The 15,515-nt window shown below is 35.8% G+C and overlaps 2 protein-coding genes and 1 non-coding gene across 4 annotated transcripts; 1 reads left to right on the forward strand and 2 right to left on the reverse strand.

Annotated features, from left to right (window-relative positions):
* On the reverse strand, positions 1–5,542 carry LOC115702766 (WD40 repeat-containing protein HOS15). 2 transcript variants are annotated; one of them, XM_030630202.2, is made up of 14 exons: positions 5,293–5,542; positions 3,392–3,532; positions 2,928–3,263; positions 2,705–2,799; positions 2,572–2,618; positions 2,218–2,365; positions 1,838–1,901; positions 1,593–1,751; positions 1,374–1,495; positions 1,186–1,260; positions 985–1,038; positions 817–890; positions 618–692; positions 1–494 (listed from the first exon to the last, which is right to left on the reverse strand). In XM_030630202.2, exons 1-14 carry the CDS (start codon positions 5,354–5,356, stop codon positions 275–277), a joined length of 1,674 nt encoding a protein of 557 aa, XP_030486062.1. In that variant the 5' UTR covers positions 5,357–5,542; the 3' UTR covers positions 1–274. The 2 variants fall into 2 exon arrangements, with proteins under 2 accessions (XP_030486062.1, XP_030486063.1); XM_030630203.2 differs by having other exon boundaries at positions 2,928–3,255; positions 3,387–3,532; positions 5,293–5,531.
* Positions 5,543–12,283: 6,741 nt separating this feature from the next.
* LOC133032094 (uncharacterized) lies at positions 12,284–14,869 on the reverse strand. Its single transcript, XM_061105928.1, has one exon. It carries the CDS (start codon positions 14,867–14,869, stop codon positions 12,284–12,286), a length of 2,586 nt encoding a protein of 861 aa, XP_060961911.1.
* On the forward strand, positions 14,250–14,356 carry LOC133032859 (small nucleolar RNA R71). The gene has a single exon (XR_009685446.1). It is a non-coding gene; the product is annotated as a small nucleolar RNA R71 (small nucleolar RNA).
* Positions 14,870–15,515: the final 646 nt, after the last annotated feature.

Raw genomic sequence — 15,515 nt, forward strand, 5'->3', positions numbered from 1 at the left:
TCCAAAGGGCAAACAATAAATAAATTACATTTTAAAATAATAATAATAACAATGTGAGGTAATGAAAACAATTCTATACAAGCTTGTTGTCATTAATAGAGTCCTAAAGAGATTAATCAGCTTTTTTCACAATTGACTTGAGTGAGTATTAACTGCTTTAAAAAGTCAGTGAGAAACTGAAACTGCCCCATCTAACACAACACAACTCAACTCCAATGATGTTGGAGACCAACTACCACTACCACTACTAATACATCTCAAATCAACTCACTCATTACATCCTAAAATCTAAAACACAAACTGTATTGTTGGCGAAACACGACGCAATTTTGTCGCCTTCTTTGTTCCAACACACTTCGAATATGCCTCCGTTACCTGTGTATGTTTTCACGATCTTCCCGTCTTTTAGCGACCAGATATGCATGGATCTGTCAAGGGATCCGCTCGCTAAGTATTCACCGTTTGGGCTAAAGGCAACGGAATATACAGGCTCCCTGGTGATTGAACCAAAAAGTTTTTTAATCAGACGAAAAAGTAAGCACATAAAAGACTATTATGTTTTTAATGGAGTTTGAGTTCGAGGGCTTGATCGGTTGTTAAAAGTAAGGAGTAAGTACCTGTGTCCATTCAAACTGTAGAGAAGTTTCCCATGTTCTACATCCCACAACTTCACAGTCGAATCAAATGACGCACTGTCAACGATAAACACACGAAATCAATAATTTATTCTACAAAACAAAATGTATGTAGAGCAAAGTAACTATAACTATATCAACTCAACATTCAACTTAAATGAGAAAAGCAGTATATTTTTACCTTGCCAACACCAACTGCAGGTTAGGATTGTTTGTCCCGGGGCCAGTAGGACTCCATCTAATCGTGTATATCTCCTGCAAGAGAGTTATTTTAATGTTACAAACAACTTCAAACAAAAAAAAAAGGGAGTGGACAAAAATATTATGGTTATACAGCTTTGAACATTACCTTAGAATGCTGTCTTAAATCATGAACATACTTATCGTTCTTCAAACTCCAAATCTGCATAATCATTCACATAATATTCAGTAGAACAACACATTAAACTTCCCAATGTCAAGAAGCAAATAATTACCACAAAACATAAATACACTGCTATTAAACACAAGCAAATAATATACTACAATGCATTTATTCAACAGAATTTACCTTTGCAGATATATCATCGGAACATGAAGCCAACAATGAACCAGTTGGATCCCATTTTACACAGTTAACTTCACCCTGCAGAAGCACAATTTTATAGTTATTAAAGCGAGTGCCGTGGAATATTTTGGCGATCAGATATGATATGGTGTTCAAAATTGAAGTGCCGGCGAGAGGAAGATGTTAAAAACCTGATGTCCAGCAAAAGTTTTGATAGGACGAGGTTCTCCAATCCTGAATACGTGTATCATGGTGTCTGTGGAGCTCGTTGCAAATGAATTATTGTTTCGCCAGTCTACGTCAAGTGTTGGACCTATATAACAAAATTATAAATGTTCACATTCCTTGAGCAAGAAATAATTAGATGACAGGAGAGGGGACCGCAAAATGCTAAAGTATAGATGCAACACCTGCATGAAAATCAAATTGTTGTTTACATTCCTCTGATTTCACATCCCACACTATTGCAGTTTTATCACAGCTTCCGGTGAGAAGATAATCCCCTTTTTTGTTCCATTTGAGAGAAAATATGGGCCCTTTGTGTTTACTCAACGTACTCCTCAGTTCACCTAGAAATGAAACAGCAGAATTTAAATTGAAACACTATCAAAATAATGCAGTGTTTCGAGAACCTGATGAGAATAAAATTTCATACCGTTTATATTCCAAATTCTAGCCTGTCCATCGTATGAACCTGTCGCGAGCATTGTTCCCTCACCCTGTGTATGAGATAGAAATGTGAAGGTTCGATGAGAATGGTGTAGAAATACATCTTAGAATATAAGATTATTTATTTTCATTTATATTGCTATGTCCGTGGGAAGGAGGAGAACTACATTAGTTGAGAAAAATTCCTATTGGAAATGGAAACTTCTCGGTTGTTTGGCTCCAGAGACTGCTTGGATGCTCGATAAGTCTTGCTTGTTAAGATTAACTTAACCTCCCAAACAAAAGTTAACTCACAAAATGGGCGCTACATAATTAGTACACTATGAAAAATAAAAGAAAAAGAACAAGAGTAGTAGCAGAACTCACATTCCAATCAAGCGTTGTGACATCTTTACTTTTCTCATTTGTTTTACCCTTGACATGCTTTAGCACCAAAACAGATGGCAAACCATTCATGCCAGATCCACTGTTTTTATCTGATAGGTTCCAAATACGAGCTGTTGAATCTCCAGATCTAAAAATCATATTCTTCAGTACTACTATAGAAAAATGTAACTAGGATAACATTTAAATTCCACAGAACATAAAATCCCACTCATCTCAAGTAATACAAGAAAACAAATGCACAGAGGAGGGTGAACAGATTTCTAGGAAAGTGAATACATTAAATATATGCATAACAAAGCAAAACAAAATTAATACACAAGAATAGAAGCATACCCTGATGCAAGAAGAGAACCGGTAGGGCTCCATGCACAAGCACACACCTAATAAGGAAATGAAAAGAGATGTTAAGAAATTGGAAAGTGGACAGATAGTGAGAAATGGATGTGAAAATTAGACATTATCAAACCTCAGAAGTATGTCCTTCCAAAATTGTAACATCGGAACTAGGGATTTGAAATAAATGAGAAGTTAAATCCGTCGAGATATCCATTGGATCTACCCCTATCATACACATTGAAAAATTAGAGAAATCACTGACATGAAACTTGACGCATATTGCCAGCTGACTGTAAATCAATTGATTAATCCTACCATTGAGAATTAATTTTTGAGAATAGTTATCAAGTTACCTCCATGTTTAATTCCAGATACCCCATTGACATTTTCTCTATCTTCTTGATCAGTATCCATATCCATATCATCTTGCTGTTTTTCTGGATGCTTATACTTTACTATTTCTCTATCCTTTTCTCGTTCTTTCTCCCTATCATGTTTTTCCTTCTCTCTAATTCGCGTGTGTTCTCCTTCACGTTCCTTGCCATTCTCTTTATTCTTATCTCTATCCCTATGCAAATTTCTCTTTTTTTCTTTTACTATTTGTCGCAATTGATATACATCTTTTGTAATGAGATCCAGGGGTTGCAAGAATGAGAAATCTTCATCCAAATCTTGGTCACTCTGGCAAGCTTGAAATAGACATTAATTAACATAAAGCATAGTCATGCATGCCAATTCTAAACCAAAACACACACACATCTGTAAGTATACAAACACAAGTATGAACACAAAAAGGAACTAGTCATGCTAACATTACTCAAGTTTGCTTCCATCTCCAAGAATTGAAGCCCTTTCTGTACAAATGTTATGAGTGCACCAGGTGGAACCAAATTGCCATCAATGGGGCTTTTGTTGATACCCGCCTCGTATCCTAATGCAAAAGCTGAATGTGTGAAACCTACAAAAATCAGGATAACAAAGATAAGGACATCCTTTTAGTGCACATATATTCCAAAATGGTGTTCTCCTATAAAGAAGATCATGTTGTGTCCATACACGAAAAGAATGGTGTTCTCCAAACCCAGTTATATAAAATATTTGAACCATATAGTAATAGTTTCTTTTATTTTTAGATGCCTACAGTGTTTCAAATTAAATATACATATATTTCTCTCCCGTTCTTAGTTGTAGTAATCCTTTATTATTTCCTTTTGGTTTATTCTTTTGAAATTGTTTTGGTAGTTAGTTTTTTTAGCAAATTTTCAAGTTAATTTATCATGCTTAAACATTTTCTAAAAATTAAATTTCAAGTTATGTATTTGTTCGGTTTTTTTCCGGTATGTTGTTAAGTTTTTGGTGAGTATTTTGTAGCCATAATTTTTCTGTTCTTGGTATTGTCTTTGTTTGGTTTTGTTCTTTGTTGGAAGATTGTTGACTTTCACATGCAGTTTGATAAGGTCTTGAGTGTCTGAATAAGATAAGTTTTTCATATTTTGTATTCTTAATGCAATTAATTTCTGGAATTTGTTAGGTTGCTTAGTTTATTGATATAAAAGGTTTCTAATTATATCTTTTTAACATTTTTGTAGGAGCTCTTATTGTCATTTAAACAAGCTATGTGGAAATGTTGATAGTGTCAGAGAAATTTTTAACTTGTGGATTGCCTATTACATTCCTAAGAGATAATTTTTTTTTTTGTTATTTGGATTTTTCTTTGATGATTTTGTTAGTTAGTTATCCAATTTTCCTAAGGCATCTCTGATTCATGTTCGTTTATACATAGCAGTCTATGCACTCAGGGTGAATGACGAACTAATTTGAATAAATGAATTCTCATCGTTTTCCAATGAAGATGTAAATCCAAATTATTTTCAAGAAAAATAAAAAAGAACACCAAACACAATATTACCTAATTACCAGCTGCTAAATGTAATATAAACCCCACAAATCACTCAAACATGAACAATAATAAAACCAAACACACACACACACACACACACACAAGCAAAACCCCACAAATCACTCACACATGAGCAAAACACACACACACACGTCTCTTTTTCTTGATAGATTTAATCACACCAAACACATAATTTACCCAATCACCAAAAGAAAAGAATATTGTTGTGTCTTGCTATGGAAAGGCTTTGAACAAAATTAATTGACCTAAAAGAGAAAAGATAATCATTTCCCTCACAATGCCAATACCATATGGTCATTTCACTACAATCTAGTAGTCTACAGAGTAGCTTCTCAGCTTTCAAAACCTTCAACACACTTTTGTTCTCTTATATTTTCCTCTAAATCGAATAATAAACACCTTTGCTTTTTTTCTCAACTTCAAAATCACTATACCAAAAAATTAGGTTTAATGAAAAAAACAAAATCAATTCTAACAAATTGTGTACAGAACCCTATGCAACCATTGATTTTCCAGAGTGAACATTGTCATTCTATTTCGTAAATTGTAAAGATTAAAGATTTTCTGAGCTACAAGGCTTCAACAACGTCTGCAAAATAAGTGGTGAAGAATTCAAACAATTTTCTTCCCAAATTCAACTTCCACCAAACCCTAATTCGGCGCCAACAACATAACCGAAAAAAAAAAACCAAATCTAACAATAACGTTTCCTCCCTAATTCAAAAGCATTCATTTCTCTGGTTCAAGTGAGCAAAATCACTACGAAAATCGAAAAAAAAGAGAGAAAAATGACATACCTGATTCTTGAAGGTAACGAAAGACGAGATAATTCAATTCGACGGAGGTGATGGATGTGGCCATGGACTCAAATTTTTCGTGTTCAGCGGCTATGGAGAAGGCTCAGGCGAGCATGTGGCCCCAAGAGAGAAGACGAGCCGAGCCGAGAAGATGTACGGAACTCCGTTACCAGAGGGAGAGAAGGGAGAAAATACCAGAATCGATAGAGTGAACACTTTTTATTTTTTATTTATTTTTAATTTATTTAAATATTTAATTAATTAATATAAAATATATGAATATATATTGGATATTCCCATTGCTTACACGACCGCTCCATTAGGAAAGGCCCAAAGCTAAAGGCCCAAGGCTTAAAGAAGCGAAGGTCCAAGGCTCAAGGTTCAAAGCCCAAATCAAGGCCCAAGCCTTGAAGCTGAAAGCCCTAAGATCTCTTACAGCTGAATAAAATAAGGGAAATTTACATGGTATACTAACTTTTGTCATTTTTTTACAAAAATACTGTCAGGCGGTATTTTTTACTTTTTTACTGTGTTTTTTTATAAGTTTCATACTGCAATATACTGTGTTAAGTTTCACTGGTGTTCTACTGGTGTTTTACTAGTGTTGTTTTGAGTTATATTGCTCTGTGTTTTATTGGTGTTTTATAAAAACACAGTATTTTTGAAAAAAATTTCGTGTGACAGTATTTTTGTAAAAATTAATCCAAATTTCAGTATTTTTGTAAGTTTCCCTAAAATAAATCTCAGCATTTATTTTCCAAAATAAATTGCATTATATACCCAATTTACTTTATTTGTTTTAATTTTTACTTTTATTTTTATATTCTTTAAAATATACCTATTTTTATAAATGATATCCTCATTATATCCCTTAGGTTAATGTAAATTATGTACTAAACTTAAGTGAAGGGTGAGAGTATATTGTTAGAAAATTTATTCAAATATTTTTTTTTTATCATTTCTAGGATTTCTTATGAAAATAATAGAAACAACAAAATAATTACATAAAAGTAATAGAAAAAAAAATATAAAAATAATGTACAAATAACAAAAAATTATCAGCAAAGGTAAGGTGACAACTCGTCCACACATGTAACTTCTTTTGGATCTTCTCCACAATACTACCACCGTTTGAATCTTTCCATATAGTAGACCGCAAGTTAATTCCAAGGTACTTCAAAAAGAACCTTCGGTCCACTTCGAGGACATTAAAAGTTACTTCTTAATACTCAGATCTATACCTCCAAAGTAAATTGAAGATTTAAACAAGTTGGCTGCTAACCCAATGGAACAATAGAAATCCTCGAAGGCATTTTGAATAATATCCAAAGAAGAAATATTACCTTTGTAATAGATAACCAGATTGTCAATAAAGTAAAAGTTGACAAGGTTCAAGGACTTACATAAGGGGTGAAAACTGAAACCTTTCGCTTTGGATGCAGCTTGTAAAAGAAGTCTAATAAGGTACTCCATCACCAAAACGAAAACTAAAGGAAAGAGAAGTCACCTTGTCTAAGACCTTTTTCACTTTTAAAGGAGATATGAACACGACTATTGAGCAATAAGGCGTACGAAGTACCCCTTAGGCAAACTATAATCTAATTGATAAAACTTGAGGGAAAACATAAACCCTTTAATAAATAAGTGATGTCGCCCAATTAGTTACACTGCGGTCGCGATAGTAAACGGGCTATATGTCGTATCCACAGGGAGGAAAAATACACTCAAAAGGACAATTAGTAATTTTGCAAGAATAAAATATGAACCTTGAATGTGATGAGAATATTGAGAAATGATTTTTAAAAAAAATTAAACAAGTAATTAAAATGAGAAGTGATCAGAAAATGATTATGGAAGACACAAGCTTTGTACATGCAATTATATTTTCCTAATAAAATTGATTCTTTAACCTCAACTATAATTCTACACCATTAATTATAGTTGGAAAATGTATATGATTAAGCTCACTAGAAAAATATGTTCTCTAATTAAATTAAAACTACTTCTAAAAATACTATCATATTATATAATTTAAATCGACAAAATACCACTGGCAGAATGCAGTAAAAATCATATAATATAATAAACACTCTAATAATTAATAGCCTAACTTACATAAGAAAAGCATGACTGAACTTATATAAAAGGTACTATTAAATTTAAAGTGCAATTTAGAAGAAGAGAAATTTAATATAACAAATGTGAAAATGAAGAACAAAGAGAATCAATATATTAGAAGAATAAAAATTGCATGAACTTACACTTGAGTCTTGCCAAAGAAATTAGCCTAGAAAAGGCATTGTCTTTACACCAAAATTAATAAAGTAAAATAAAGAAGAAGGAAAGAAAAAGATAAAATTTTGGTATAATAACACTACTAAAATCTGATGATTTTCTTTGTTGTCTAAGCTCTCTTTTATAGTGTAACTTGAATCCCATTTTTGTAATATTTGTGAAAAGAGCAATGGAGATAGTGGCATAAAAAGCTGAGTAAGTCACTTCCAAATAAGATCATGTCATTTCCTGAACGTGTGCCACTGCCGAATCCCTTTCATTAGTGTGTTGGTTGATTTTTCAATAAATGGGCGTAGTGGACAAAATTGAGAGAACTAGCCCAACTACAGAACAATAGATTAAAATGTAAGAGAATCTTCCAATTTTGTGTCATGTAAGACAAAAGAAACAATGGGCCATTTGGGCTTAGTGAGTCTTGAGGCCCATTTGAAGAATGAAAAAGTGAGAAAGAATTGGGCTTGTCATCTTCTTTCTATTTCATCAATTTGTACACCAAATCTGAAAAATAGCACATAAATTTCTTATAAACTAAATATTTCCATTTAAAATAACTTTACAATTAAAATCATGAAATAATTAATTAAATTAATTTTATGCCTATAATTAAAGACTTAAAATGTACAAATTTGAGCCTTAATCACAACCCCCAGCTAGCTTATTGCTAGTCTCTAGCAATTCAAGCGAACAAAACGAATGTCAATAAAATATTTTCTTGGTCAAAAATTTTAAAAATGGCACAACTATTCAAGCAAAATATTAGGAACAAGCCAATAAGAACTATAAAAAATTACCTTGAATAAATCTAGAGTTGTGAGTGTGTGTACCAAACTTAAACCTTCTTACCGCAAAACCATAGCACATAAAACTTTCGAAATAATATACCAAGTAAAAGTCTCAACTCCATTAGCCTCACAGGTCATTGAAAATATTTATATATGGCTAAGGTATTCACTCATGGAGTTGGAAATTGAAAAGTGAGCACTCGAAATGAATAGATCAATTTAGGACAAACATTTGAATAAACATTGAAACAAAGATAGGTTATGAATTATTTGGACCAACCACCATAAGAGTACCACAAACCAGCTTTTCGAGATTTTTGAATAGACATCATTTACATTTATTCTAGGAGCCAAAACAAATAAAAAAAAAATGAAATACTACAAACTTTTTTTTTTTTTCAAACAAGAGGCAACATGTTAGACAAATGGATAGAAATGTTGCTCTTGCAATTTTTTTTTTTTTTTTTTTTTTTTTGAACAAGAGGCAACACGTTGGATATAATGATGGAAATGTTGCTCTTGGTTTTTTTTTTTTTTTTTTTTTTTTTTTTTGCACATAAAGAAAATAATTACAAAAAGGCTCCTTAATAAGATTTGTCTATAGAAATTATCCCTTAAAGCAACATCCAATCAAAACCCTAGTACCATGTCCAAAATAATGATAACCATGTCTAAGAATCAATAAAAATTCAAAAGTTGTTTTCTCAAATCTCGTCACTCACAAAAATATGAACACTTAAACTTGGCAAAGTTTCTAAGCAAATACGTGCTAACACCCATCTTACCACAAAGTTTGGTATGTGCATTTTATAACTCTAGAAAAATTCTAAGTAACAAAGATAGTAAATTGGCTTGAAAATAACATTTTACAAGAATAAATGAGTAATTTTTGAAAATTTTGACCATGAAAATATTAATATGACAAAAATTAAGAAACATGCTTGAATATGCTCACCACCCCCAACTAAAATAAGACAGTGTCCTCAATGTCTAAAGATATAAAAATGAAAAGAATAGGGAAAGAGAACACCTGAAGAGCAAGCAACCATGGATAGCAGCGATATTGATCCTTTAAAAACATAAAAACTGAAAGAAAAAAAATTGATAACAAATAACAAAATAAGATGACAAAGATAAAAGGAAAAAGAGAACAAACCTGTCTACAAGATTAGGGAAACACTACTCAGGGTTGGTAAACCGGAGCCACGAGGATATCCTCGACAGGCTGGGGCACCCTCTCTATGTAGTGTTTCAGTCTTTGGCCATTCACTTTGAATTTTCTCCCATCGGTTGGGTCTTCGACCTCAACAACACCGTGGGGGAAAACAGTTTTTACAACATACGGCCCAGTCCACCGGGATCTCAGTTTCCCAGGGTGGATATGCAGGCGAGTGTCATAAAGATGCACTCGCTGATTTGGCTCAAATTCTTTCCTCAGGATCTGCTTGTCATGAGCCGCTTTTAATTTAGCCTTGTAGATCCTTGAGTTGTCATAAGCATCATTGCGCAACTCCTCAATTTCTGACAACTGAAGCTTACGATTAAGGCCTGCCGCGTTGAGATCAGAATTTAGGTTTTTTACAGCCCAATATGCTTTATGTTCCAGTTCAACAGGGAGATGGCAGGCCTTGCCATAGACTAGTCTGTAAGGAGACATGCCTAGCTGAGTTTTGTAAGCAGTGCGGTAGGCCCAGAGAGCATCGAGAAGTCGGGAGGACCAATCTTTGCGATCAGGGTTAACCGTCTTTTCTAAAATTTGCTTAATTTCACGATTAGCTAACTCAGCTTGGCCATTTGTCTGTGGGTGATAAGGCAATGCAACCTTGTGAAGTACACCATACTTTTGCATCAAATGCTCAAAAGAGTGGTTGCAGAAATGGGTGCCTTGATCACTGATGATAGCTCGTGGTGTGCCAAAACGAGATAACACATTTTCTTTTAAGAATTTTACAACAGTTGTGTTATCTGCATTTCGACATGGCACGGCTTCAACCCACTTGGAGACATAGTCTATGGCGAGGAGAATGTAAAGGTAACCAGAAGAAGGTGGGAACGGTCCCATAAAATCAATTCCCCAACAGTCGAATATTTCTATTACGAGCATTGGGTTCAATGGCATCATGTGTCGTCGGGATAGCGCACCTAGTTTCTGGCACCTTTCACAAGATCGACAGAAATTGTTAGTGTCTTTGAACAAAGTGGGCCAGTATAGACCACACTGTAAGATTTTTGCAGCAGTCTTTTTCATAGAAAAATGACCACCACATGCTTCGTTGTGGCCAAAGTTCAAGACACTAAAAATTTCATCATCTGGAATGCAACGTCTCATAATTTGGTCGGGGCAGTACTTGAAAAGATATGGATCATCCCAGTAAAAGTTACGGACCTCGACCAAAAATTTACGTTTATCCTGTGCATTCCAGGAAGCAGGAAGCTCGCCAATCACTAAGTAATTAACAATATGAGCGTACCATGGTAACTTAGTGATGGTGTAGAGATGTTCATCGTGAAGTCATCTCGGATAGCGGGGCCATCGGCGGAATCGAGAAAACTCTAAACGAGATAGGTGGTCCGCTACCACATTTTCAACTCCTTTCTTATCCTTGATGTTCAAGTCAAATTCCCGTAACGAAGGATCCACCTAATTAAGCGTGCCTTAGCATCCTTTTGGAAAGGAGGTACTTAAGAGCGAGTGGTCGGTGAAGACCGTGATAGGGGAACCGATCAGGTAGGAACGAAACTTGTCAAGTGCGAATACTACGGCAAGCAACTCTTTCTCAGTAGTAGAATAGTTCATTTGAGCACTATTAAGAGTTCTACTTGCATAGTATACGACGAAGGGCTTCCCTTCCCTTCGTTGACCAAGGACGGCCCCTATAGCGTAATTGCTAGCATCACACATGATCTCGAATGGCAAGTTCCAATCGGGTGGTTGAATGATAGGGGCGAAGTGAGTTTGGTGACAAGTGTTTGGAAGGATTCCTCACACTCGGGTGTCCAGTTAAACACCACGTCTTTTGCCAAGAGGTTCGACAAAGGTCGAGCTATCGTCGAAAAATTACGGATGAACCTCCTATAGAATCCGCATGCCCAAGAAAGGATCGAACATCCTTAACGAGTCTTGGGGGCGGGCAGCTTTGATATGAGTTCAATCTTGGATTGATCAACCTCAATTCCTTGTTGTGAAACAATATGCCCCAAGACTATGCCGGATGGAACCATGAAATGACACTTCTCCCAGTTCGAGTACCAAGCCTTTCTCTTTGCATCGTTTAAGCACAGCTTCCAAATTGAGAAGGCTTGATTCAAATGAATCACCAAAGACTGTCAAATCATCCATATATACTTCCATACAATTCTCAATCATATCACTAAAGATACTCATCATGCAGCGCTGGAAGGTGGCTGGGGCATTACACAAGCCAAATGGCATACGCCGAAAGGCATAGGTACCAAAAGGACAAGTGAATGTGGTCTTTTCCTGATCTTCTAAAGCAATTTCGATTTGGTAGTACCCGAATAACCATCGAGAAAGCCGTAGAAAGGATGACCCGCCACACGTTCCAAGATTTGATCGATGAATGGAAGTGGGAAATGGTCTTTACGGGTGGCGGCATTTAATTTTCTATAATCAATGCACATGCGCCAACTCGTTGTGACCTTGGTAGGGATGAGTTCTCCCTTATCATTTGGTACCACCGTTACTCCCGATTTCTTGGGAACAACCTGAGTTGGGCTAACCCACTTACTGTCGGCAACAGGATAAAGTATCCCGTACTCCAGAAGCTTCAAGATTTGTCTTTACCACTTCCTTCATTGGTGGGTTTAATCTCCTTTGAGGATCACGTCGTGGTATGGCCCCGTCTTCCAATTTAATGTGATGGGAGCAAATCAAAGGACTAATCCCTTTAATGTCAGCTAACGTCCAACCAATTGCTCCTGCTGCTCTGTGAGCATGTTGATAAGTTGTTGCTCTTGAGTTGCATTAAGGGTGGAGGATATGATGACAGGGAAAGTGTTGTTTGCTCCCAAGAAGACATGCTTAAGTTCCTTAGGAAGTGGGGCCAAGTTTGGTTGAGGAGCTTGTACAGTGGATGGTTTTGGTGTTTCCCTATCTTGAGGAAGTCCTCGAAGATTGGATTCCAAAACATGGTTCTTTTGGTCGGTAATTGATTGATGATTTCAGGGTTGATTTCAGTATTACCCGACTCAGAAATCTCAGAAATTTCAAAGAGGTCATTGAGATGAGTGGAAGTGTATTGTGCTTCTACCTCTTCTGAAATAAGTGTATCGATCAGAAATGATTGGAAACACTCATCGTTATCAGGTGGTTGTTTACCAATGTTGAAAACATTCACCTCTAGAGTCATGTTCCCAAAAGAGATTTTCATGAGACCATTCCTACAATTGATGAGTGCATTTGCTGTTGCGAGGAATGGTCGTCCGAGAATGATGGGAATTTTGGACTCTAAGTTGACTTCAGATTGAGTGTCCAAGATGAGAAAATCCACAGGGTAATAGAATTTATCAATTTGAATCAAGACATCTTCAACTATTCCCCGAGGTTTCTTAACTGATCGATCGGCCAATTGTAGCACCACAGATGTGGGCTTAAGTTCTCCTAGGCCTAGTTGCAAGTATATGGAATAAGGCATGAGATTTACACTTGCACCTAAGTCCAGGAGGGCTTGGCCAAATTCCTGTTCTCCTATTTGACATGAAATGGTGGGACAACCAGGATCTTTGTATTTAAGCGGTGTCTTGCAGTCGATCACCGCACTAGCTTGTTCTGCCAAGAATGCAGTTTTCTTGACATGGTGCTTCCTTTTGATAGTGCATAGATCCTTGATAACTTTGGCATAAGCCGGTACTTGCTTGATTACATGAAGTAATGGCAAGTTAACCTTAACTTGTGTCAAAAAGTCAAGGATTTCACTATGACTTTCCAGTACCTTCCCAGTGGATTTCAAAGCCTGAGGAAAGGGCACCTTTACTGGAAGGTTCTGTGGCACATCAGCATCTGGAGCGGGCATTGGTACACTAGTGGTCTTAGGTAATGGTGATACCGTACTTTGACCACTTCGGGTAGTAATGGCATTAACCCCTTTGAGATTAGACTCTGAAGGAGCGGAGGTTTGTGCCATATGTTGCCCTTTGGGAGTGATTAGAGGCTGAGCAGGAAGCTTACCACGCTCTTGAATGACTGAAGAATCATTTAACTTTGTTATTTGAATCTTTATGTCCTTCAATTCCTCTATCACCTGAGTGAAATAAGTCCTGAACTCTAGTTGGGATTCTGCGAGAATTTTCATGGAACTCTCAAGAGAATTCTTTTGTTGATCAGGCCTCCATTGGCTCCCAGATGCTTGATTTTGACTTGTATCCTTCCAACTGAAATTGGGATGGTTACGCCAACCAGGATTGTATGTGTTGGAGTAGGCATTATAAGGCTTCTTGTAATCCCCTAAGGCATTACACTGTTCCTCATCTCCTCCCCTTAACATACTAAGACTAGGGCACTCTTGTGGTTGATGATCAGTCCCTCCACAAATGAAGCATGGTTCTTGCTTTTCCACTTTTGCAGCCATCTGGAGTGCTTTACCTTCTTGAGTTTTGAAAGCCTCAAATTGTTTTTTCAAAGCTTCAAGTTGAGCTTTCACACTGTCCTCCTCCTTCAATTGGTAGACTCCGGCTGTTCGTGGCTTGTCTGTAGGACTTGGCGCACTCCATGTGTATGATTTTTCAGAAATTTCTTCAAGATATTCTAAAGCTTCTTCGGGATCTTTCTGTAGGAAGTCGCCATTGCACATCATTTGTACGAATTGTCTTTTGTCGGCTGTGAGACCGTCATAGAAATAGCTGACAAGACGCCAACTTTCGTATCCATGATGTGGGCACTGGCCCATCAAATCTTTAAACCTCTCCAGTACCCGATGAAATGTTTCATGGTCCTTTTGGGTGAAGGTAGAGATTTGCCTCTTAAGGCTGCTGGTCTTATGGGGTGGAAAAAATTTAGAGAAAAATACTTTTGTCATTTCATCCCATGTCCCAATAGACCTTGGCCTTAAGGAATACAACCAGCTTTTGGCTTTATCCTTGAGTGAGAAAGGAAAGAACTTCAATCTCACCAAGTTAATGATGTCAGCTTGGTTGTTGAATGTGGCCACCACCTCTTCGAAGGCCTGAATATGCACATATGGACTCTCATTTTCCATACCATGAAAGGTTGGTAAAAGTTGAATCATGCCAGGTTTGAAATCGAAGTTGGGCATATTCATGGGATACATTATGCATGAAGGTGTGGCCGTACGCGTAGGATGTAGATAATCCTGTAGCGTTCTTGGTTGGATTTCCTGTTGTTGAGCCATCATTGGAAGTGCAGGAAGTATGGGTGATGGTGGTGAATGAGAACGAGTGGAAGAAGACGATTTAGGAGAGTTTTCTAAAATTTCAATTTGTTGTTTTACAAATCTCCCTAATTTGTCTCTATTTCGTGACATTCACTTTTTTTTTTTTGTTTGTGTGTGTGTATTTTCACTTGTTAAATATTGTAAATTACAACTATGTAATAATGCAAGGGTATTCACACAAGATATTCCCAGGCCGATTGGGAAGGTTGCCAAGGTACCGCTTCGTCCCACACTTTTACTAGAACTCCCCGGGGTTGCTAGAAAGTGTAGAGGGTACTCTATCACAAACCTTTAAAGCCAATCTTTCTTAGACAGAATGATCTCAGTTTGTACCACTTTTACCATTACACAATTGGGTTTACACTAAAAAGTTTATGAAAATATTTTATGCACAATTTTTTTTTTGTTTTTTTGTTTTTTTTTTTAGCCTAAAGGATAAAAGTCTACAACTAACCTAAAATAAATAATAAAAAAAAAATTGGCTAATCCTAAAAAAAGTACACAAAATAAAATAATGTAAAAAAAAACTAACACCCTAATATAGTAGCAAAATAATAAATACAACTAACAAATAAACTAAACAAAAAAAAAGGACTTGTTTTTTTTTTTACTAAAAGAGTAAAGAATAATAATAATGATATATAATGATTTTTTTTTTTTTTGAATATATATATAACTTAAAAAAAAAAAAAGAAAAATAAATTATATTATATTAACTAAAAATTTTTTTTTTTTT

Source organism: Cannabis sativa, chromosome X (assembly GCF_029168945.1).
Source record: "Cannabis sativa cultivar Pink pepper isolate KNU-18-1 chromosome X, ASM2916894v1, whole genome shotgun sequence".
Taxonomy (NCBI): domain Eukaryota; kingdom Viridiplantae; phylum Streptophyta; class Magnoliopsida; order Rosales; family Cannabaceae; genus Cannabis; species Cannabis sativa.

Excerpts from the sequence above, each read along its gene's own strand:
- LOC115702766 (XM_030630202.2), bottom strand. The coding sequence starts at position 5,356 with ATGGCCACATCCATCACCTCCGTCGAATTGAATTATCTCGTCTTTCGT. Across the intron at positions 3,264-3,391 it reads GGAGATGGAAGCAAACTTGA|CTTGCCAGAGTGACCAAGAT; the intron begins GTAATGTTAGCA and ends GTCTATTTCAAG. Across the intron at positions 2,619-2,704 it reads TGGAAGGACATACTTCTGAG|GTGTGTGCTTGTGCATGGAG; the intron begins GTTTGATAATGT and ends TTTCCTTATTAG.
- LOC133032094 (XM_061105928.1), bottom strand. The coding sequence starts at position 14,869 with ATGTCACGAAATAGAGACAAATTAGGGAGATTTGTAAAACAACAAATT.